Consider the following 25208-nt stretch of genomic DNA (forward strand, 5'->3'; position numbering starts at 1 on the left):
TGAGAAACATCTTGTTTTATTTTCACGACATTGCTATATTATCTTTATAGCAGTTTTAATATACTTTAGAAATTTTACTCAGCTCTGCAGACACTTAAACAGCAACATCTAATCTCCCCATATCACCTTGCTAATGAATGGGAAGGAATAAAAATAAAAAAAAAGAGAAAAAAAATAAAGAACCAAACCATTAAGATAATTGTAAAACTTATTATTTCCACATAACTCAGGGAACAACTGAACAACTTTCACTGACATGTTAAAGAAACTAATTATTCAACATATTGGACCCTTGTTTAAAAGACAGTCAACGTGCTGCAGGAACAAAAAGCCAACACTCGAACATCGCCTCATATTCATTCACAATAAATAGGTACACTTCACATTTTTCATGTACCTTATATGATTCAGTATCTCTACATTAAACTGTAATGATGCATCTTGACATTAAATGGTTATTTACCGGTGATAAGTTTAATGACAGCCTCTAAAAATGACATTTTTCTTGTTATTCCATGGAGATATTAAATCCGTCTGTTTTCCACTTCTGCCAGATGTCCAGCCAAGACCAGCGAAGGCACCAAAACGGGTGAGTAGTGGGGAGTTTTAATTACACAGCTTGCTTTATTAATTGTGGTAAAAGTATAATTAACCTGAAGAAGGCGTTTTTTGTTCTAAACTCACTACGACCATCATATACACACATATATCAATGCTTCAGCGTTCAAGACACAGTCGACCTTCCACATCCTCCAGCTCAAGTCGACCCATCAGAGGCGGCGTCTTTAGAGCTTTGTGTTGATGTTTTAGAAGTCTTCTTTTGAAGCTTCTGGTAATGTTTCTAAAAAAAAAAAGAAGAAGAAGAAAACCCAATAAGGGGAAACAACATAAGCAAAGAGGTTTTTCATTGTGTTGAATCTTGTGTATGTGGTTTGTGCTCACCAGCAAGTTGTCGTAGTGTTTCTGGCTGCAGCAGTGGACTTCCTTAGCCGTGCTCTCATTTAAGTAGAAAATGGAGCAAAGATTACAGAAAAATCCAGATTTGGGGACCACAAACTCCTGACCTGAACAGGGCAAGACAAAAAAATGTGAAAAAAAAAACAATACGAAAACATTTAGATTTTTAGTCGCAGCTTTTATAATGTGTTTCTCACCGAGTGGGTTATTCGGGCTGAACGGTGGCAGTTTGACGTCTGGGACACAAGGAGACTGGGAACGAGATCGCTTTGCTTCAGGTCCAGCAAATTCCCTCCTTCGTTTATCAGTTACTAAAGGAGAAGATACGAGTGATCAACAAATTGTTTAAGTCTCAACAGTAAATTAATATGCGATTAGTCATTTAAACTGAAGCAAAAGGACAACATGAGTTAATGTCGGGAACCAGAATTTATTTTAGTTTCAGTGGGAAAAAATTCCAGTCCAACAGGAAGCTGCTTCTTCTTTTGCTTTAAGACAAAAAAAATGCATCGTACGGCCAATCACAGCTCTTTTTCTGAGAGAGGATTTCCATGTAGCTAAATCTAATTGTACATTTTTCTAAAAAACAGAACACTGAATCCTCATTAAAAACAGAAATAGTCAGCAAGTCTTTCAAGCAGAAATGGTAAAACAACTAATTTCCAACAATAGGATGTGAGGCTTCCATCATATTGTTGTACAGACTAAATGTTTAATGAGTACTTGAACAAGTCTACAGACCAGCTACTAAAACTGTATTTACTGAGAAACACGGCTTGGTGTCAATCTCAAGCTCAGTCGCTCTGTGTACCTTTAACGTCAGCTCTGGATCCCTCCTTCTCCTCCTCTACAGATCCTTCCAGCGTCTGGTTATCAGGACATCCAGCAGACGTAGACTGAACATCAGTCCGACCTGCGGCTTCCTCCTCGGTCTTCTGGGTCTCCAGCTGCTCGTCACTTGACAGTGCAGATGTGTCTTTGTCCAGTGTTGAGAAAGAACCGAGTACAGCAGGAGGATGCTGCTCTTCCGAGCTCACCGTCGTCCTCGCGGTAGACTTTTTCACTGAAGGACAATAAAAACCAAGCGGTGTTGTTTAATGTGTGGATGTAATTATGTAGCACGGTAGGCAATACTAGCCCACCACAGGAAGACTTTGGTAAATGTGAAAACAGCACAGAAGAAATTACCTTTGACAAGAAATGCAATTTTTTATAAAACTAATTTCTCATTTTCCCACAAGGCTGCTACTTAAATATTAAACAAAAAATATATGTAATTAAACATATTTTATTTATTAAGTTAACAATTTTTTGGGACAAAATTTATTTTAATTATAATTTTTATAAATAAAATTTTATAAATAAAAATGTTAAGCTTTTAAAATAAAAAAATACACTTTCATAATTATTTGAAAAATGTATATTCAATGTAAATATATTTAATGAAGCTCAAACATTTATCCTAGAAATAAAAAAATTAAAAAGTAAAATTAAATTTATAACATAAATGTGCAAAGACGACATGTGAAAGCGTAACCGAGGCAACATGTTCATCATGTTTTCAGATGGATCATCCATTAAATAATAATAATACTTATTAATAAATAATGTGCAGCATGTAGCTGTGTTTGTGGTTACCCGGAGTCAGTCTGCTTCTCTTCTTTGGACGGCCTCTGGTCCGGTTCGCTGGTGCTTCTTTTTCCTCCTTTTCAGTCTTCCCAACCTCATCTAATGTCAGAAAGTTCTCACCGTCTTCTAAAGCAGCAAATCAAAGACGTTTTTAGACACTTAACCTTCTACTTATGCAGAGAGACTGGTTGTAGACCACAGCTGTGTTCAGCCAATAATAATAGCTGAGCTTTTCAGAGCGAGGAGAGTCCTGCTGGCTCATCCTGCAAATACAGATACACACTCAAAAACTCTAAATAATACACACCTGTGTCGTCATCGCATTTACGTTTAGCAGATCTTGAGGCTTCCTCTTGTCCCTCTTCATCTTTTTTCTCGTCTTCATCCTGGCCTGGTTCATCTGAAGATATCAAACTCTAAAAACAGACACGAAGATGTTTGATAAAGTAAAATCTGTAGAAAAAAGAACCTAAAGCAAAAAAACCTTGCATGTGTTTTAAAGTAAACCAGACCTCTGGCTTCGGGAAATCCACCGGTTGGCTCTTCTGCCTGGTCTTCTCCTCCTTTCCCTCCTCTTCCTCCTCATCTTCCACAATCTCATCCAGAGTGACGAGCTCCTGCAGCTCTGCCTCCATGATCTCTCTGTCCCATCCTTGACCCTCTGCAGCTTCATCTTCCCCCACCTCATCCAGAGTCACCAACTCCTGAGTGTCTTCCTCTACCTTTTCTTTATTTTTCTTCCTCTTCTCTTCATTTTGCTGCCCCTTCCCCTTCGTTTTCCTTCCCCTTCCTCCACTGCTGCCTCTGCTCTGACTCCTCCTCTCTCTCTCCCTGGTCCTCCTCTCCTCCTCCGCCCTCTCTCGCTCTTCAGCAGCAGCTTGGCTTTTCTTCAGCTCCTCTTTCTCAGCGGTATCATCGGGGTAGTCTTCCTCCTCGTCGCTCACTTCATCCAGGTTCACCAGAGAACTCCCTGCAGTCATTGTGTCCTTTTTCTTTGATTTTTGCTTCTTATCTGATGTTGCAGCACCACTTTGAGACTTGGTTGCTGGTTTGTCCTCTTTCTTGATGTCTGGTTTTAGTGTCCTGTCCTTTCCTTTACCAGATCTTTCTGCAGAAGGTTCATCATTAACCTCTTCTAGATCTTTAACTAACTGATCCAGAATCTTTTCCTCCATGAGCTCCGGTTTAGACCCTTCTACAGTTTTGGAGTCACGTGTTTTTGTGTCTTCTTTTTCACCTGCAGCCCTGTCTTTTGTGGTAATTTCATCTTTTTCTTTACTTTTTTCTTCTTTCTTTTTGGACATTTCTATGGTCATCAGCTCCTCTTGAACTTGGTCATCTTCCAGAGAATCTACAATCTGATACATGGGCTCTTCCTCCTCCTCCTCCTCCTCATTTATGGGTGAATTTGCTCTTGGTTTCTTTCTGCCTTCTTTAGGACTTCTTAGCATTCGTGCGCTCTTAGTTTGGTCAACTGGAGTTTGATCGTCACCCGTCTCATCCTCCAGAGAGTCAAGAATCTGATAAGTTGCCTCTTCTTCTTCTTCTTCAGCTCCTTTACTGAACGAGTCTTCCCTCTTCTGAGCTGCACGTTGTTTTTTTGCTGTTCTTATGTCTTTCTTTGGTCTTCCCCTCTTTGGTTTTACTGGGGTCGCAAATCGAACATCCTCAACAGCCTCTTCTTCTACAGCATCTAATACTTCGTAAGTGGTCTCCTCCTCACTGGGGTCCCTTAAAGCGGCATCACTTTTCTTTTTTTGTGTGTTTTCTTTAGGAGCTTTGTCGTCCTTCTCAGTGGTTTTCTCTTTGTTCCGTTCTTGTGAATCTCTGGCAGGTGTGTTCCTCTTTCTTGTTGGGGTCTCAGCTTTACCTGATTTCTCTTTTTCAGCCTCTTTAAGTTTCTCTCTTCCTCCTCTGGTAGATCTTGTCGGGATGGTCGGTTCATCAGTGGAAGCCTCGTCTTCCACAGAGTCTAAAATTTTATACACAGTTTCCTCCTCTCCGTCAGCTTTTTCAGGCGCCTCTTTGCTATTTGATGTTGGAGTTTTATCCTTTTTGGTTCCTCTGGTGGTTCTTTTTCTACCCAATCTTTTTGTGGTTAAGATTTCTTGAACAGATTCATCTTCAACGGAATCCACCACCTCATAAACTGCCTCCTCAGAGTCTTCATCAGTTTTTTTATCTTTTCCTGAAAGAGTTTCATGTTTAACTGTCCTGTCCGGTTTCTTTGGTGATTTTTCCTTCTCTTCACTTTTAGATGTTTTGGTCCTCAGACCACCTCTTCCGTTTGGCTTATCAACTCTTGAAGATGGAACGTTGCCCGTTTTTGCCTCTTGTTCCTTGTTGCCAGCTTCCAACTCGGTCTCTGTTAGCTGATCCTCCAGTGAATCAATAACCTGGTACGCATCTTCATCCTCTTCTGTGGATCCAACATCTGCTTTAGAGATTTGATCACTGGGTGTTTCAAGTTTCAGGCTCTCACCTTCTGCTATGATCTGATCATTAACTGAATCCAGTGTCTCTAAGGATTCTTGTTCTGTGTCTTCAAGAGTCTGTTTTTTGTTGCCATAGATTTGGCCCGCATCTTTGGTGATTTTGGAGGATTCTTCTGAAAGAATTTCTCCCTCTGTTTGTATTTCCTGTGCTTCATCTTTCTCGGCCCTTGGAATTTGATTGGTATCTTTATCCATTGCTTCGGTTTTATTAACTCCATGGTCAACTGCTGATATATCATACGAGTCCAATATTTGAGTCACATTTCCATCAGACGCGTGCAGCTTTGCACATCCTTCACTTTTGTCCACCTCAGCTGTAGCAGGTTGGTCTTTAGGAGGGCTGTAATCCATCTGCATCTCTGGGCAGGCTTTGCTTTTATCCTCAACTCTGTCCAAGACCTGATGGTCTTCATGTGAGGTCTGGCTTTGCTCAGGTCCAGGAGTTTGGGTTTTACTGCTGGCATCTTGATTGTCTTCTTTGTTCATCTGTTCATCAGTTTGATCACTGAATGAATCAAGGATCTGGTAATGTTCACCATCTCCCTCCTCCTCAATGCATTTGTCATCTTTTTTTCCTTCTTTGTCTTTGCTTTCATCCTCCTCATGGACCGTTTCATCCTTAAAATTAGTCTTCACATTCTGGGTTTGGTGTACCAACTCTAACTCCTGTCTCTGTGCCGGTGGATCCATCTCTGAGGAGGTTTCTATTTTTGTCTCTGACTCAACAGTTTTTGCAGCAATGCTCTCTGCTGCCACCTTGTGGTCAGATGCTGTCACTTCAGTCTCTGTTGGTTTTGTGTCTGCTCTACGAGACTGAGGCGTTTCTACGGACATCTTGCCAGGTGCTGCAGATGAACGAGTACTTCGACCTGTAGATGAAGTGTGTGGCTTTGTCTTGCTTGGCAGAGCTTTCTGACTTGGGGGGGCAGGAGTTTGAACGAGCTGCGAAGAAGAAGAAGAGGAAGAAGTCTTACAGACAGTGGCAGAGGAAGAGGATTTGGTTTTGGATTTGGTGGATTCAGATGAATCTCTTTTCCTTTTTGGTGACGCAGAAGTCAAATTAGGGTTTGAGCTACTTTTCATGGCCTTGGACAAAGACGATAAGGAGGATGAGGAAGAGGCCGAGCTCTTGGAGACTTTAGAAGACCTTGTTGAGGACTTTTTGGCAGTTGAGGACACATCTGAACTCGGTTGTTCCTTTTTCTCTTTGGATGTCTGGTTATGTAAAGACGAGCTTTTGTCAGCAGCTGCATCTTCCACATCTTCACCAATTTCATCAACTGTGACAAAATCTTCAAAGTTGAACATTTCCTCATCAAAAGAAGAAACGTCAGCTTCAGTATCATCCTGAGCCTAGATGGGAACACACAAAAACTCTCTTGAATTCATTATTACCAACAATACATTTTATTCATGGGGTTAGGAGTGTTTTTCCATATATGTAGATGAAAAATTAGGTTTACATTTTGCTGTGGTGTGCCTTCCTCCTTTACACTTGCAGAGCATGCATCACTTTTCTTGGCGCTCTGAAAAACAAATGAAATGTTTAACTTTCAAACTTAAATCAAACTTCAGTGACTAAATAGATCAGAGACAATGCAAGTGCTTTGCAAAAAGGATACAGTATTTTTCTGCAGATCAGCTGCAGCAAACAAACACTCTTTAAGGTTTATAATGTTTACAGAATATGATTAATATTTACTTTAGCATCTTTAAGAACTATGCATCACCTCTTTATCTTTATTTTGTGTCTGGCCACCTTGAGTGAGTCTGTGCTTGTGCAAAGTTTCCACCTCAAGTTGAGAGAATTCAGTCTTTTCCTCAGATTTTACCGGGCTTGTGATTAAAAGTGGTGGGTTAGAAGCAGGAAGGATGTGCTCAGCAGCAGAAGTGACTAAAGTTTTTGTGGTGGATCCCTCCTCCTTGACTTTTTTTACATCCTCGCTTGCCTTAGGAGCAAAAGTTGTGTGTGCAGTAATTTTAGTTTCTGGTGCAGGAGCCTCATTTACTTTTACAGCTGGTTTTGTTGAGCCAGTTTCAGGCAAGATGGCTCCAGCAGATGTTGCTGATACAACAGAAGGAGAAGAAATGGGTTGTTGTCCATTATCACCAGGTTCAGGAGGCGGCGCCTGTGAGCGAAATAGCACAATGAGTTTGGTTACTGTGATGCACAAAATGCCACAACATAGCACACCAACTCAAACATGGCCCATGTTTATACAGGTTTTTAAATCATTTTTAGTTTAAAGACTCCAATTAACCCTGAACATTACAGGTTTGACGTCATTTGTTGCCCCATTTTAACACTTAATGGATGCATATGTTGTACAACATGTAAACAAAAACAAAGTTCTCGCAGGGACACTGCCACTAAAAATAAAAGTAAATAACCAAATCTTCATTTCCACATCAAAAGCACACAGATTCTTATCTTCGCTCTCGAAATTCTTAAGATCAACTTGTTTTTCTGCTACATCCAGAAATAATAAAAAATTATTCAGAATATTTTGATTTGGTAGGGAAAAAATAATAATTATGACAAGCCTCAGAAAAATGTAACAAAATATGTGGCTGGATTGTTGAAAATGAGTTTGCAATTATTTCAATTTGAGCTCATGAGTTTTCATTTTCCAAGGTGACAACCAAGCTCCAACTGTCAAACAGCGTTGAAAGAAATCATTTTCACACGTGAATTTGCCACCAGAGTCCGGACCTGAACTGCACGAAGAGTCTCTGGAATGAACCAGAGAACCGACTCATCCATCACCAGAACAAGGATATGGATAGAAACAGATACTGTGACACTGCATAAGCAAAGCGATGCCAAAGTGAGTGTGTGCTGTCCAAAGTTACCAAAAAGCATGTGACCTAAAAAAGTGAATGCAGGATGGATTTGAGAAAACTTACGTTGGATGGCAGGATGGTTTCCATCTGAACACAGCCTGCTAAAATAAAAAAACAAAAAAAGAAACAAGCGTTTAATACAGTAACAAAGGAATAAATATATATAAAATGCACATAAATACATACATGCTGATGTAGCTACTTCGGGCGACACATCTGAAACGTTGACAGCTGTTGGTGTCGAGTCCTTCTGGGTCTGTACTTCAGCTGCAGGATGTTCAGAGGAGAAAACAGAATGAAGACATAACGTGGATAGAAATATATACATACACTCCTAGAATTTAAAAAACTGGTTTAGCCTGAGTTTCACAGGTAACAAACACGATTTAATGAACGAAAAAAAAGGTAAAGTTAGTCATACACAACAGCTCTTGTATACTTCTACAACTGTTACAGCAGCAATTTGCCAATGTTGGATCAAGTAATAAATATGCAGCATTCCATGGCAGGGATTAAGGGATCAATCGCACAAATTAATAAAGTACAAAGTACAAATTACAAAATAAACTTCTTAATGTGTAACTTGTAAGAACAGAGGACAAAAGCAGATGTGGTTTGGTACACCTGGAATTAGTATTTAGACTAGGCTTTTCTAATTTGCCTCTGTGTGCCACTACGATGCTAGACATTGAATAAAAACAACATAATAAACACAAAAGGTTATTTTGTGTGTTCATCTGTTAAACTCAAACATACCCTTCTGCTCTGGTTTAGTCTCTGCCCCTTGGTCTGTCTGCTTTGCCTTCAAAGCAGCTTCAGCTGAGCTTCCTCCAGCTTGCAGTTGCTTTTGAGCGTTTGTCTTGGTCTCTGCTTTTTGTTTTGTGGATTCTGAATGAGCCATTCTGCTTTCTTGGACTTGTGAAGAAGTTTTAACCGAAGTTTCGTGACTCTTTAAGGTGATCTGTGTTGACTGAGGTGGATGAGTAGTACTGGTAGGTGGATCACAGGGTTTAGCTGGTAAGGCCTTTTCATCTATCTTCTGTTGTCCTTTGCTCTTAAGAGTACTTGCTTGCTGTGTGTCTGGTGAAAGGACCTGAGGTTTAGTGCTGGTTGATGTATCACTGGGGTTACTTGGTGAGGTATCCATGGGCTCTGCCACTGTTTCCCCAGGCTCCAACTGTTCAGAGTCTTTAACCTCTTTGGCTGATTTCTGCTGTTGTTTCATTTCAGTGTGTTTCTCTTTTCCTGTTTGACAAACCTTGGCTGTGTCTTCAGGCATCTTTCCAGATTCTTCTGCTTTTACTTCCAATATTTTGGCCTTGAAGGTTTCAGCAGCATTTGGCTGATTTTCTGAAACTTTCTTCGTCTTGGCTACTGTTTCTTTCCCGCTTTCTGTTTTTACAGCTGCCACTCCTGCTGAACTATTGGCTTCCTTTCGAGGTTTAGGAGTAGCCGGGGTTGTTTTTGATGTGGAAGTACAGCTCTTTGTGACAGTTTCTTTGCCTTTAATTGATTTAGAAACACTCAAATTGGAAGGTTTATCAACTTTGCTTGTTTCTTTAGGTGTCCCCACAGTTTCTTTAGAACTGCTTTGGGGTTTTTTAAGTTTTGGGTTTTGTTTTGAGTCACTGGTGTCAGGTCTCTTTGCTGGAATCTTAGCTCCTGAGAGCTTCGAAGCTTCTTTTTTTACTTCAACTGATTTCGGTTTTCCTTTTCCAGCTGTGTTGTCTGCCTTTACAGCTTTTCCTGTTTGTTTAGTTGAGATATTTTTTGCTTTGGAAACCAAAATTTTTGCTTTTGTTGTAAGTTTTCCTTTAGTGGTCTTTTTGGCCCCAGAAGGTAAAGTCAAAGGTGCTTTTCCAGTGGAAGTGGGTTTAGTAGTCGGAGCTGTGGAGTCACTGGATTTTGCAGACTTTCTGTGAAGAGTTGCATTGGGTTCATTTAGACAACGGTGGAAATGACAAAGTTTTAATATATTTATAACTAAGATCTATCCAAGTTTTATGTCCATATGGCAGTTGAATGGAAAAAAAAAGACATTTCACAAACAAAAAGGTGGACAAAATTAAATGTAAATATATGAAGATTACAATTAACTTTTTTCTAGCAAAATATAAAATGTTTTGGTTAAGATGCTACAGACAGTAATTTAATTACTTAAAGGACATAAATGGGATCTTCAGCTGTCTATGACACATCCACCAAAGTAAAAACAGAGAAGTCTGTGAGAAACATAACTTACTGTTGTGCAGGTTTCTTTGTAGAAATCACAACAGGTTTCTTAGCAACAGTATCCTGTGAATAAAGATTTCTTTTGAATTTATCTGATTATAAGCAGCAATACTAATGCAACATGCAAATGGTGATACAGAAATCTTACAGGGACAGACACAGAAAGACAACGTAAAGTACCTTTTCTCTGTCAACAGTGACCACCATTCCTTTGATTTCAAAGGTCTTCATATTCCTCAGTGTCTGAGCATCTTCCACTTTCTCAAAACATACGACTGCCTACAAACGAAAACACAGGAAAGAAAGTTTAAGTTGTTTAAAAAGAATTTTATAATCCGTGGTCAGGCAGAGCTGCCACTATCCGCAGCATCTTTATGTTGAATGTAGTTTATTTAAGCGTGTGGAATCAGAACTCCAGACTGCGACCAAATGGTCGCATTTTGTATTTATCACTGTAATGGAAACACTTTCCTCGCATTTACGCTTCACCGGACGTGACGTAGCGGGTCACGTGACCAGTTCATTTTAAATGATGGCGCAGTCTGATTAGACGCAGGAGGAGACGCAAATCTTTTTACAAATAATTACAAATAATCGTCATCCTTGATAGCAAACAACAGCGAAATGCAAGAGTTTTACAAAGATTCAGAAATCTCCTTCCTCCTCAAAGTGGAGTCTCGCTAAACTCCATTCAATGGAAACACCTGCAAATCGCAATTGCACTTTATCGAAATGTTAGAAATATCGCTTTTATTTTACGAAATACTGTAATGAAAATGCAGCTACTGAGACACAGGATGCTCTCAATCATGACTCTGTAAAAGTTCACGAGTAGCTGACGAGAGAGTCCCATCCACTTCAACTTGCTGAGAAAGAAGAGCCATTGTTGGGCCTTCTTCACCAGGCGTGACATGTTCTCAGTCCAGGAGAGGTCAGAGGTAATGTGAATGCCCAGGAAGTTAATGCTATCCACATGCTCCACTCCCTCTCCATGTAGAAAGGAGCATGCTCAGCCTTCCTGGACCTCCTGTAATCTACTATGACCTCCCTTGTCTTGTTGATGTTAAGAACCAGATTGTTCTTAGACAACAGGGTTAACGGCTCAGCTGAAGTCCACAAACAGCATCCTTACATAGGTGTTGGGATGCTGCAGGTGAGTCAGGGCCATGTGAAGTGCTACTGAGACAGCATCTTCCATAGAACGGTTCTCCCAGTAGGTGCATTGCAGGCTCTCCAGGTCAGCAGGGATGGTGTCCTTGATGTGCTTTAGGGGGATCTGCTCAAAACACTTCATGATGACTGGGGTGAGAGCGACGGGGTGGTAATCACTGGGCCAGGAAATGACTGTTTATTTGATGGAGGACCTCAGGCAAACAGAAACCATGGAAAGCTGGATATGTCCAGGAAAACTACTGCCGGTTGGTCTGCACACAATTTCATTGTCCAACCTGACACCTTATCTGGACCTTGTTGATGTTGATCGTCCTCAGGGTGGAGGTCACTTGGTGCAAACTGCAGGGTAAGAGGCTGATGCTGCACCTCTGGCTGTGGAGGGTAAACAGTACTTCTACTGCTCGGAGTGTCGAAGCATGCAAAGAAGCTATTCAAGGTGTCAGGCAGAGTGGGGTCATGGCTGACCTGCTGGTCTATACGCTTGTCCTCTGTGATGGTCTTGGTGCCTTTTTACATGTTACGTGTGTTGTCATTGAAGTGCTCCTCAATGCGCTGCTTATACCGGAGTTTTGCCAGCCGGAGGCCCTTTCTCAGTTCTTTGCGGGCCCTGCTAAAAGCCAGTTTGTCTCCTGCTTTGTAGGCTGCATCCCAGTATTTTAGCAGGGTATGAACTGTGCTGTCCACACATGGCTTCTGACTGCGGAAAACCGTGATTGTTTTTGTGGGTAGGACAGCATCAGTGTGTAAGTAAATAAAAAAGTTTATTTATAAAGCTTTTTTTACAGATAAAAATCTAAAACGCTGTATATAAAATGAGTACAGTAAGTGCATAAGTGAAAATAGGACAGCACATTATTAGATTGGAAATCACCATCTGCCCCCAAAGTATCTTTAGGACTTTAAGATTTCATGCTCTTTTTTTAATCTGGCAAAAATAAGGTGGCTATACCCCGAGGGTGGTCACCTGGAAAATTTGAGCTAGCTTGGGCTTTGTAATTGGCAACAGTGGTCCCTCGTTAATCGGGGATTACGTTCTAAGAATAAACCGCAATAAGCGAAATCCACGAAGTAGTCAGCTGTACTTTTTACAATTATTGTAGATGTTTTAAGGCTTTGAAACCCCTCACTACACACTTTATACCCTTTTCTCAGACAGGCATTAACATCTTTACACTTTCTCTTGTTTAAACAACCTAAAGTTCAAACCTTCGTAGAAAAATAAGTCCAGTATCATAGAATGAAACCACAGACACCAGATACAGGGAGCACAGGGAGGAGATTGATTGACAATGGTCTACAGCCAATCACGACACAGAACACAATGCTATTAAAAAAAAAACATGCAAAATTGTCAAAAAAAAAAAAAAATCCACGAAGCTGCGAGGCCACGAAAGGTGAATCGTGTTACAGGGAGGAACCACTGTATATGGTAAAACTGAAGACATTACTGCTGTTAAATGAGTTTCAGTGTACTGCGTTATTTGTCCATGTGGGATTCACAAATATCAATTAATTTAATTATTTAAAATATTTATCTAATTATTTAAATCAAATAATTTGATTAAAATAAAATCATTACAATTATAGTCTTTTAAGGATATAATTAAGGTACTGACAAGGTTGAAGAATAAGTGGAAGATGTTTTTTTTAACTGTACATTAATACCAGTTTTAACTAAATTATACCATAATTGCTGGATTAATCAATAAAAAAAAGTCATTATTGCAGTTCAGATACGTACCTCTTTCATTAACCTGAACAACACTACTGACTTGGTTTTCCCGAAATCCTCCATTGCCATTAACACATCTTTGTGAGTAAGCGCAGCATTAACTCCTTTAAGCTTCACCATGGTTGGAGGTGAGGATTTACCCTGATGAGAAAAAATAAAACAATATGAAAACAAATATTGACTTTTAAATAGCTGTTTTTATCTACAGTCGGGAGTAAAATTTGAGTCAAGTTGTCCAATCTTTTCATGAAAACAAAAAAAAATGTTTTGGGCTACAAGAATATTATCCAATGTGAAATGTTGCCACATTTCCCTGATAAATGAACACACGCCTACCTTAGGCTTTGCAGAAGAACTTGTCCCGCTCTTTTGAAGGCTAGGCTTTGCTTTAGTTATCTTAGTAGACAAGACTTTTTTTGCTGCACCAGGGGAGGATGAAGACGAGGTAGCAGAGGTTGATGACGACTTCATCTTTGCTAGCTCAGCGAGTAAGGCAGGAGCCAAAGATTTAACCATGGCCTCGAGATCAGATGGATTTGACAGAGACTGGACAGCTGGAAGATTAAAAGAAGAACTTTTGTGGGTGAAAAGTCAGAAAGATATCATCTTTGAAATCATTAATATGAGTAAATGTAAAGCTATAAAACAACAAAAGAGGTTTTGTCCATTTTTAAAAAACTAAAATCCAATTCCGTCTAGCTGAAGTTGGCTTAGCTCATCTTCCACAGCAGTGAACTAAATATGATGTGAACATGCAATAAACTCCCAGTATTTCCTACTTTTGCTCTTAATATATCTTAAAATATTAGCCATTTGACGAACCTGATGTTTCCAGCAGTCTCTTGGCCAGCCTCTCTGTGCTGCTTGACTTCATTCGCTGAGGCAGTGGCCTCTCGGTGGAAGATCGTCTCTCACGGCTTCTCAACGGTGGCGACCGTTTATCGTCATTTCTCCTCAGTGGTGATCGTCGCTCGCGACTCCGTCTTGGTGAGGATCGTTTCTCATCTCTACTCCTGGGCGAGAAGCGTCTCTCATGACTCTTTGAACGTGACTGATAGCGGGAGGAGGTAGGGCGGTCATACCGTGGAGACAAAGAACGAGACCGAGACCTAGAGAGAATATTGTCAAATAATTCAAACTCATTTTAATGACAATTTCAATTACTTCCATAACTCTCCTCACCATTTAGCAGTATTTTTGCAGCACATTGGTTGATGAAACTTTAACAGTTTTAACAAACCTGCAAGGGTGTCGGGTGGTGTACGGCGGTGACCTGCTGCAACGTTTCTCTCTTCTACCTTCTGAAGCATAGTATTGGCGTGGACTGCGTGAGCGGGAACGGCTGCTGCGTTTTTCCCTCCTATCCTCTGATCCATGCTGGTGGTGAGGGCTGTGGGAGCGGGTAGGACCCTCATGCCTGGTTTTCTGGTGACGATTCTGGGAGGTCTGGGCAGACATTGAGGGCAAAGGCTTGACATCTTTACCTGAATTGCTAAAAAAAAAAAAAAGAACAATGACGAAGAGAAAGGGAGTTAAATTATAGAAAAGGAAAACTTATGAAGATCACGAAGGGTCTGAACAGGTAATAGCTGCTAAGGTTATTTCTCTAAAAATGAAAAAAAAAATACCTCTTCGACAGTATCTCACCATCCCACTCTGGGTATCTGGGAGAAAAAAAAAAAAAAAAAAAAAAAACCACACAAACATACCCATTAAAAAACAAAAAAGTTGCAACGTTTTCTGCTTACTTCAATGAGAACAGAACGTATCTCACTGAGCCCATTCTTAAAGAATATATTTATATTATTCAGAACAGGATAAAACTCTAACAATGCAAGAGCCCCTTAACATAAGATTATTGGTAGATTGGTGATAAATGTCTTGTGGTTTACAAGAATAAATAAATTATCTTAGCGTGTATATTCATCAATCTAATAATAAAGGATCAACGTGCTGTTATTCAGCTTTACTACATGGTTGACAACATTTGAGAATAAGAACACCAAGACAGTAGTTGGTAAATGAGTTAAAAATCATGCAAATTCTTCTTTAAATGAAGGAATTTAATAACAAGTTTTGCTCTTTTTTTTGGCTAATGTTTGAAATTATTTTCAATAATGACCAGAACCAGCACTGTGTCTGTGGTTTATCTCTATAAATGTGTCATGTTTAAACTAATCACCATACAGTTCAAGGATAGATGTATCTTCTCATATTAGGAGTGCACCAACTCTATGTGGTAGGAGCTGAAGAAAGAATCCACAAATGTAGTTCTATAAACTACAATAGTCCACTGTTTCTTGCATTAAGAGCACATAAGAGTGCGCCCCCTGTCACAGTAATGTGGTTCAAAGGCAACCAACCAATCTAACAGAAAACAAAAACATTGCTCCCTTGTTCTGTCTACCACTTTACGTACATTGTCACAACTCTAATGGGCATATTTGAAAGATACATTGCATGGCCAAAACAGTCGCCACCTGGATGTAACTAAGCAAATGGGTATGAGCCTTCTATTGGATAATTACTGCATGGGCAATTATCTATCAGCTGGCAACAAGTTATTTACTCCAACTAATGAGTAGCCTTTCATTTCTTAAAAACCATGTTGAATGACATGTGGCCAAGGAAAAGATATTAGTCTTCTAAGAAGGGTCAAATCACTGGCATGCATCAAGCAGAGAAACATCTAAGGAGATGCAGAAACTACTAAAATTGAGTTAAGATCTGTCCTACACATTCACATAATTAAAACTGGAAGGAGAGAGAGGAACCATAGTCTTCCGGGAAAACGTGTGCGAAAAAAAAACAAAACATGAATGATGATCAGTGGTCAAATCGAAGAAAAACAACAGTAGAACTAAGGGCTGTGTTTAATAGTGAATGTAAGAGCAGGCACCCATCATGCCTAGCGCATACTGTACAAGCCTGTAGGGGCAGTGTTATGATCTGGGGTTGCTGCAGTTGGTCAGGTCTAGGGCAGCACTGTGTGCCCAAAGAATGAGGTCAGCTGACTACCTGAATATACTGAATGAGCATGTTATTCCATCAGCGATTTTTTTTTTTTCCTGATGGTACGGCCAAATGCCAGGATTCATTGGGCTCAAATTGTAAAAAAAGTGGTTCAGGGAGCATGAGACATCATTTTCACACATTGACTGGCAACCACAGAGTCCAGACCTGAACCCCATTGAGAATCATTGGGATGTGCTGGAGAAGGCTTTGTGCAGTGGTCGGACTCTACCATCATCAATGCAAGATGTTACGAGAAAAATTACTGCAATGGACGGAAATAAATCTTGTGACATTTGAGAAGATTAATGAAACAATGCCACAGCTAATGCTGCTGTGATCAAAGCTAAAGGAGGTCCAACAAAATATTAGAATGACCTCTTTTTTTTGGCCAGGCACTGTATTATTCATTTTAAAATTGAGCAATGAAAAGTTAAAAGAAGACTCACCTAGTTCGCAGCAGTCTGCAGTTCTCAAGGTGAAGGCTGGTGTTCTGGTGGGAAAGCCAATCCTAGCAGCAGGCAAACATATGTTTTAAGAGCTCATTGTCATCACAGCTGAACATAATTGATTAAAACTTTAAAGCAGAATTAAAATAAATGGATACAAATTATAACAATAAAAAAAAGTCTTTAGTTTCACCAAGTTTGTTACATGTGGTCAAGTGAGAGGTTTCTTGACATAAACCAAGAGTTCAGACTGTGCTTTTACAATAACTTATTACCATATCAAATGGGAGAAATATTCAAGGAAACACAAACATCATGTCCAAATAGGGAAAAAATAATTAAAAATGTATCCAAAAGTCTCTTTGCAGTTATTTTCAACAGATTGATTTTACAGTCTTTATGACGGAAAATCACAAATACAAGAGCCATATTTCCGTAACAAGCAAAAGAAAACAGTCTTATTGGGCTCTGGAAGCTGTCCTGTTTAACTCTTCAGTCTTGTGGGTCATCAAATCTTCCTGGAGTTTGCTGAAGTCATCTGGGCTAAGGTCAGGTTTCGATCTGGGCAAAAACACCAACCTGAAAAAACTGCCGCAGTTGACGATCGATGTGGAAACTGGACAGAAGTGGAAGTCGGTTTTTCATGGAACCAAACCGTAAGTGCAGTAGTGGAAAAAAAAATCTGCGGTTTAAGCATAGTCCTTTATATTCTGTATGTTTTCTTTTTAAAAAAGACAAACAAAATAAATAAATTTGATAGATTACATAGCTAGAATAGATATTCTCTTGAGCTAAAAAAAATAAGATTGGAGATTCTCCTCGCCATGTTCCTTAAAACCTTGCTTCTATTTTCAAGCACTAATAAAAAAACAGCTTCTCATCATTCTCATTGTCACTCTTGATGAGCAAAAAATAGGCCAATATCCAATCTTCATATTTTTCATGACATTCTGGACAACAGCTATAGGTTAGTCACAATATAAAGAACAAAAATAGCTGTAAATTGTCCTGATTGTGACATTTTTGTACACATTTAGCCTGAGACAGATTAATATTTGTTTACAAGGTTTTACAATCACTTCAAATATTAGAAATCCACAACAACATAAATTTTATCGCTTTAACAGTGCAGTAAGTACCTCTCAAATGAACATATATTTTCAATAATGAAACATGTTTTATAGTATCATCATGAGAACTGCTTGATGTTAATACTTTTCAGTAAATAACATTTGAAATGGAATTGCACAATTAAAAAAATTTTAAAAATTAAAACACAAGGTTTTCTACATGTAGACTAAACAAAGTGCAGTCTTTAACTTACCTTCATATTGGTACATTGTCTGTTACAAAGCACGCAGCTGTGAGGAAATGTTCTTGGTGTGGCCGCAGCATAATCCTGCAACATGGCTGGGGTTGGTATATGCTTGGAAACTCCAATCTCCTTGCTGGAGGACGGCAGCGTTGCTTGAGGTGGGCCCGCTCTTGCTCTGGATGTTGGCTGAGGTGGAGCTGGGGGAACAGTAACAATACCCGGGACGACAGAGGAAGGAGGAACCGGCTTTACAGCAGTTAAAACCCTTGGCTGCAAAGCTTGCCCCCTTTGCAGCAACTGTTGCTCTGGTTGCTGTCTTTGTGTCTGCTGCTGCTTCACCTGCTCGGCAACTTTTGATGTTTGTCCTTGAGTTTTACTCTGAGTTTTGCTAAAACTGTCATCATTCCTGCCAATGAGCACGAGGCCAGGACGGCTTGGATGAACACCACGGTATAGAGTGCAGGACGACTGGGTTTTTGGTGTTGAGTGAAGATCTGGTTCTGACTGTTTCAAAGGAAGAGATTTGGAAGCCTCTAAATTTAGTTGTCTCATGTCCGTATCTTTCTTAGGCATAGAGAAAGTGGAAAAGATTGGCTTTGAGGGCTGGTTTGTTTGGGGCGCCAATCGTTTAACTGAACCACTGGCTGGAGGAGCCACAGAGCTTCTCATTGAGCCGAGACTGGTGACAGGGCTGACCTGACCGTGTGAAGAAACAAAGGAACTGCTTTTCACCTCTGTCATGCTTCTTTGCAGTGGTTCTCGGCTGCTACCACTGAAAGTGTCCTTCAGCAATGCACCTCCACCTCCGCTACTATTAGGTTTACTGCCAACGGTCCTTCCAATTCCATCTCCTACCTCTGCAGTATATTTGCCAGTATGTCCATAATCAATTACTTTACTTGGTTTAAGAATAGATGACAATTCATCCTGGTGAATCCCTGCTCCTCTGGAGGTACTTCCCATCCCACTCATCGTTGTAGTGGGCTGAGTTGTAGAATATGATACTGACTGGACTGCAGTTGAACTCTTTGTTTTCTGAATGCGGATTTGCCTCAGTATGAAAGGCAGGTTGTCAGGGGTGATCTGGTCTTCAGGGTACAATATGAGATGTTCCAGGTCCTCCTTTTCAAGTCCGAAATGTAGAAGGATGTTGGAGGCAGATTCTGACGTGTACTTGGGCCGAACAGATTCAGTAGGGGGAACAGATTTGTCTGGCACAGTCTCGTCATAACCCCCTAAACCTGGAATGGACTGCATCTCACAATTTTCTTCACTGGAGGCATTAAACCTACTGTCACCACTAATTAGATAGTCAGATGAATTAGATGAATATATTTTGGAAGAATTGTCTTCATTGGCTGTTTTGCAGATGGGCAACCAGTCCAAGGAGCTACTGCCACTTTTAACATTAGAGTGTCCTTGAGTGGCTGTTGATGTCAAATAAGAGGTTGCTCCTGTGCTTGAGGAAGGAAACTTGTCTCTTTGAGTGCTGGTAAAATGGCTGCCCTGGCTTGCAGACTGATGCCGAACTTCCTCTCTGGCTCTGCTGAGATGCAAGTCTACAGACCTCTCAATGCTGTCATCTGTTGCCCTACTTCTTTCAGGTCTGTAGCTCGCAGGCATGGATATAAGTGATGATATAGTTCCCATGGTGTTCCCAAGAGTCACAGAAGAAGCTCCAGAAGAATTTAAACTGGATGCAGGACCAAGATGAGATGATGCCTTCCGAGGGTCCCTCTCTGTTGGTCCGCTGGAGAGTCCAGATGAACTGAAACTGGATCCAGGTCCAAGATGAAGTGATGCTTTCCGAGGGTCCCTCTCTGTCAGTGCGCTGGAGAGTTGAGAAGAACTGAAGCTGGATCCAGGTCCAAGATTAGACGATGCCTTCCGAGGGTCCCTCTCTATCGATGCACTGGAGAGTTGAGAAGAACTGAAGCTGGTTCCAGGTCCAAGGTGAGGCGATGCCTTCCGAGGATCCCTCTCGGTTGTTCCGCTGGAGGGTCCTGAAGAACTGAGGCTGGATCCAGGTCCAAGATGAGGCGATGCCTTCCGAGGGTCCCTCTCAGTCGGTCCACTGGAGAGTCCAGAAGAATTAAAGCCGGATCCAGGTCCAAGATGAGGAGATGCCATCAGAGTGTTCCTTTCTGCTGGTCCACTCGAGAGTCCAGAAGAACTGAAGCTGGTTCCAGGTCCAAGATGAGGCGATGCCATCAGAGGGTTCCTCTCTGTCTGTCCACTGGAGAGTCCAGAAGAATTAAAACTGGATCCAGGTCCAAGATAAGGTGATGCCATACGAGGGTTCCTTTCTGTTGGTCCACTCGGGAGTCCAGAAGAACTGAAGCTGGATCCAGGTCCAAGATGAGGCGATGCCATCAGAGGGTTCCTCTCTGTCGGTCCACTGGAGAGTCCAGAAGAATTAAAACTGGATCCAAATCCAATATGAGATGATGCCACCTGAGGGTTCCTCTCCATCGGTTCACTGGACAGTCCAGAAGAATTGAAGTTGGATCCAGGTCCAAGATGAGGCGATGACATTCGAGGATCCCTCTCTACCGGCCCACTAGAAAGCCCAGAAGAACTGAAGCTGGGTCTAGGTCCAAGATGAGACGATGCCGTCCGAGGGTCCCTCTCTGTCGATCCACTGGAGTGTCCATATTGTCCTTGGGAGGAACTTGGTTTGCCAGAGGCATAGGGATTATACAGTGGATGGGACATGGTGTTGGCGATTTTTAGAAGGTTCAGAAGATTGATGGCTACAGCAGTTGGTGAGGGTGGAGTTGTGGCAAAGTATGGAGTAGGTGCATTGGTATTTGCTGTCAAGGTCACAGCTCGGCCACCAACAGCAAGAACATTGTTCATATGTGTCAATGCAAGGTGGGCTTTCAGCTGACCCAACTGCAAAGGTGCAGCTTGCCCCCTAATCAGGAGCGAACTCCCTGGAAGCCCTCCAAGGAGGGGTCTCGTTAACGGCCCTGGAGCAGGAGAAGGAGTGCAATGCTCCGATGGGAAAGAAACGCTGAAAAATTAAAAAAACAAAAAGTTGGGGTTATTGAGAAGGACTGGACTTATTGGATGACAGAAATCCATCGTTTAGAAGGTCTCTCCCGGTTTGCCCACTCCGATGTCTTCTATCAGCTACATCAATATAAATTCCAGGTGTTCACTACTGAGGAAGAATAGAGGAGGTAAAAAAAAACATAATAGGAGTGAGAAAACGACAGCACAATGTCACAGCAGTAAACACAGAACATTAAAGACAAATTCATTTATTTCCTGAAAATAGCAGATGGAACACGGATTTTAAAAAGAAAAGAAAAAAGAGCCTGGGAGATGCCGTTCTGAAGTTCTGTTAAAAAAAGAAAAAAACGCTTTAAAAAAAACTTTGTTTTGAACATCTCTTTTAGTTAATGTAAGAAAGTTGCTTTAATAATTTATATAGTTCTAAATCCTGTCTTTATTTTTAATCCTGTTTCTGCAGTGTTTTAGGATCTAGTGAGCCTTCAAACTCATGGATTTGTAACAAACAGAACTTCTTGGATGGTAATTCCAGACTCATTCATCATAAATGGAAGTCTCAGACTAGGGCTGGGCGATATGGCCTAAAGATAAAATCTGTGATTTTTTTCAAGCCAAATACAATTTCCAATTTTAATCAATTTGTCTTGTTTTCTTTTTTCCGTTATATTTATATATGTACAGTGTATATACATTCAAGCAAAAAAAAAAATTAATTTTTCCACCGTAGAAAATGACTGCATATCTTGCATAGATATGCAATGCGACTGCATCCGTGATCTCTTTACACCAGGATTCTTTCTCATCATACAGGATCCACTGCGGAAAAAATTCCCCTGATGTAGGTCGTCTCTTAAAGGGAGTTTGTGGGCTGAAGTTGTCTTCTGCATCTCATGTGGAACAGCGTTTTTCATATATACACAGCTAATTTCCAGCCGTGAGTGACGGCTCATTTAACTGTGTATCTGTCAGTTCTCTCAGACGGACAACGCTATGGTTTTTGTTCCATTCTGGATTTAGGCCCACATTTACAACAGATTAACCAGAAAAAAAGTGAGAGGACTTTACTCCGTGGAACTAAACAAACATCTTGAAAAGTTGTGCATCAAAGTTGACGGTTAAGTCATCAGGCTCCACAATAACTTACGGTTTTCGAAAATAAATAATATATTCAGATGACCGAGAGAATTTCACGTGTCAGCTCAGTTATCTGCGGTAATTTTTCATACTCTGCAGAATCTCTACTGAGGTGATAAAAGAAATAAAGTGTTCCTTGCTAGCTGCTGTATTTACTTTTGCTTTGACTGTGCAGACCCTTGTGTGTGTGTGTCTCTCTGAGAGAGAGGTGCAGGGAGGGCTGAGTCCAAGCAGTGTTTGCAGTGCATATTAAAAGGGGGGGAAAAACAGATTTTCATAAAAATAAAAATAAATTAGATTTAATGAATTGATTTATCACCCAGCCCTGTATCTGACTCTTAATGCCACATTATAAAATTAATGTAAATATAAGTAGTCATGAACACCGTAAAGCTAATCTGACAAATTACTAAATAGAGGTAAGCTAAAACATTGAACAGATGAGCTTTTTACAAGGTTGATTTTTAACGATGGTTAAATATAAAGAAGCAAGAATTTAAACTTTCAACTTGGTCAGCGACTGGCGGCCCACTGGATTACACTGATAACAAATAAATAAATAAAAAGATTGCGAGAGTTATGACCCTTTGCGCAGAGACATTATGCTGTTTGCAGCACTGTTAAAAGAACAGCGTGGCCCCTTTAAGAATGACCAAGTTAGAGAGAGAGACACACAGCACCGGGGTCAGAGCGGCAGGGACAGGAGGGGGGACATCGGAGCAGACAAAGTCACTGTGAGAAACTCCTTGTTTAGTGGTGAATGTTTTTCTACCAGCTTTAGCAAAAAACAACACAGTTCACCTGGCAAAGAAGCCACTCCATAAGCACAGGTTCAATCCTGATTTCTCCCTGACCCACTTTCTCATCTACTTGCTGAACAATAAAGGATACTAAAGTCCACACAATGTAAAAAAAAAAAAAAAAAAGGGGGTATGCAACACACAAACATTACACAAATAACATCTCAGACGTGTCATATCTATATCTATATCTATAAATATATATATATATAAATAAATTTGGCCCCAGGCCAAATGTAGCTGCCGGCCCCTGACCTAGAGGCATGAACAGTCCAAACAAGGTTTCTTTGGGTAGAAATACAAAAAAATAAAGATAGCAATGTGTTGTTCTTTGTCTCAGGTGGGTCACGAGTCTCTCGCCCAGTCTGGTCATCTGCTTGCTGTCAGTGGTGCCTCGACTGCTTGGCAGTACACCCATGGATTCTATGCCAGTCACTCACGGAGTAAGTCCACCATCACCTTTGCTTCTCATTGCCTGTCACCATCTCTGGATCTCATCTGATGGATAAGGGGTGGAGCTGAGCAGGAATGACAAGCTTTGTGGGGAAAAAAACACTTTTCCCACATTTTACTCTTCAGTTAGCATTCAAGATCATGAAAAACAACAGCTAAAGACAAGTTTGATTTTTCTTATATTTGACAAATGCATAAAATCATTTTAATGAGTGAAATAATCCCAATCCTAGAAATTAACAAAATTAATTGCCAATAATTTTTTGCTGGAAAATTAGAATCAAGTGTGTCCTTAGGCCACGACTTAAAAAATACCTCTCCTTTTGCTTTTTCTGACCACCTAAATAAAATAGCATTTAGTCATTCCTGGACATTTTCTGGCAAGTAACATTCAGCTCAAACTTACAATTTGTAAGGTTTTCCCTACTGAGATACAAATTACAACAAGGTGCTGATAGAAAAACACTAAAGTGTCGTTTATCATCTGTGGGCATATCCTCTATGCCCAGCGCAGTAGAAGTGTGTGATTTGCTGGTCAGGAGAGCTGGCAATGTGTAAGTGGACCCTCTGGCAACAGTGGAAGAGAGAAGGATCCAACCAAATATCACGGATAACGATGGAGGGTCGTCCCCAACGCAGGATGCTGTCTCACACCTCTGAGCAGGGAGACGGGACTGAGGTCCGGGCTTGATGCTGTTTAATTGGGGTTCTTTTAGGTGCTATGTTAGCCCCGTTTTCAACGTGAAATAAAGTATCAACAGGAAAATCCTTAATAGTGTTAAGATTTAATTAATTTACTCTTTTAAACGATGGATGTGTACTACAACAATAAAATATGTAGTATAACATTTATAACGATGAACTGTTAAACTGTGATGCTTTATTACACTAACAACTATCTAATTTGCCTGATGTTCAATAAAGCATCTTTTTTTTTATTCTAAACATCAAATCTGGTCGGAAAACCTGCGTCAGCGTTTGTTTCTGCAAGGCCCGTTTCCACTAACGCTAAACACGGTCACACAATGACAAGCACCGGAAACGTGGACGTTAGCATACAGCGTGACCTTTGCAATTTTTTAACGCTTTGTTACATACCACTCAAAATCTGTGAATATCTTCTAGTTGTGATGAACATCAAACGTATCCTCCGGTTAATGAAAATATGTGTTAGCCTCCAGCATTAGCATCTACGGTAGTTGGAGAAAGCGGATATGGCGTCACCAACTCAGAGACTTCCGGTTTAGCCTAAGCCATTTAGCCAGCCTTCAGCGTAAAAGCACGAATGCTGAGAGGATGAGGCGTCAACTCCCGATTTTTACAACACACATGCAGTGATGTGAAAATAAAGATAACCCTCTTTCATTTTTAAGGTTTTACTTATCACACCACGGCATTATTTATTTAACAAAGAAACGTAGCCTTATGAAATACGCCATAACAGTTTCCAATAAAATAAAAAGACAAATAGCAGCCTGGTGCTGCCAATCAAATAAATGACATTAATTGATCACCAGAAATTGTGACCATCTCTTCAGAAACATACATTTAGTCAATTTACTGGTTTAGAGCAGTGATCCCCCAACCCTGGTCCTCAAGGCTGACTATCCTGCAGGTTTCGGACAGTAAAAAGCTCCGCACAGGTCTGTTATTGAGCCATTAATCCGATTCAGGTTGTTGTTTCAGGAATACGTCAAAAGTTGGCAGGACAGAGGGCCTACTTCTGTATTTTGGCTTAATTTCGTTCAATAAATAGTCACATAATGAAACATCTATTCTTTAAATGTTCTGATAGGTTAAACATGTTGAATTAAAAAAGATCTATTGTCTTTTCATGACAAGTTCAACCTGCTACAACAATCATCATGTGCAGTACAACAAAACCAAAATACTTCACTGCAGGTTCAAATCTAAAGTCTCAATCCTGCATGAGTAAATCTGAAAATGACTCAATAAAAAGTTTCC

At 40.5% G+C, this 25208-nt stretch overlaps 1 protein-coding gene across 1 annotated transcript; it reads right to left on the reverse strand.

Moving 5' to 3' along the window:
- LOC121640637 (serine/arginine repetitive matrix protein 2-like) lies at window positions 1-24438 on the reverse strand. The gene is made up of 23 exons (XM_041986438.1): window positions 24342-24438; window positions 17848-20854; window positions 16524-16585; window positions 14691-14726; window positions 14303-14554; window positions 13885-14171; window positions 13399-13616; window positions 13072-13203; window positions 10338-10436; window positions 10168-10220; window positions 8876-9841; window positions 8682-8755; window positions 8112-8192; window positions 7989-8026; window positions 6812-7210; window positions 6545-6607; window positions 3099-6434; window positions 2894-3002; window positions 2596-2712; window positions 1769-2020; window positions 1155-1268; window positions 943-1064; window positions 1-841 (listed from the first exon to the last, which is right to left on the reverse strand). Exons 2-23 carry the CDS (start codon window positions 20695-20697, stop codon window positions 758-760), a joined length of 9744 nt encoding a protein of 3247 aa, XP_041842372.1. The 5' UTR covers window positions 20698-20854; window positions 24342-24438; the 3' UTR covers window positions 1-757.
- Window positions 24439-25208: the final 770 nt, after the last annotated feature.

This window comes from Melanotaenia boesemani, chromosome 5, assembly GCF_017639745.1.
Source record: "Melanotaenia boesemani isolate fMelBoe1 chromosome 5, fMelBoe1.pri, whole genome shotgun sequence".
NCBI lineage: Eukaryota > Metazoa > Chordata > Actinopteri > Atheriniformes > Melanotaeniidae > Melanotaenia > Melanotaenia boesemani.

Excerpts from the sequence above, each read along its gene's own strand:
- LOC121640637 (XM_041986438.1), bottom strand. The coding sequence starts at position 20,697 with ATGAACAATGTTCTTGCTGTTGGTGGCCGAGCTGTGACCTTGACAGCA. Across the intron at positions 16,586-17,847 it reads GACAATGTACCAATATGAAG|GATTGGCTTTCCCACCAGAA; the intron begins GTAAGTTAAAGA and ends GCCTGCTGCTAG. Across the intron at positions 842-942 it reads AACACTACGACAACTTGCTG|AAACATTACCAGAAGCTTCA; the intron begins GTGAGCACAAAC and ends TTTTTTTTTTAG.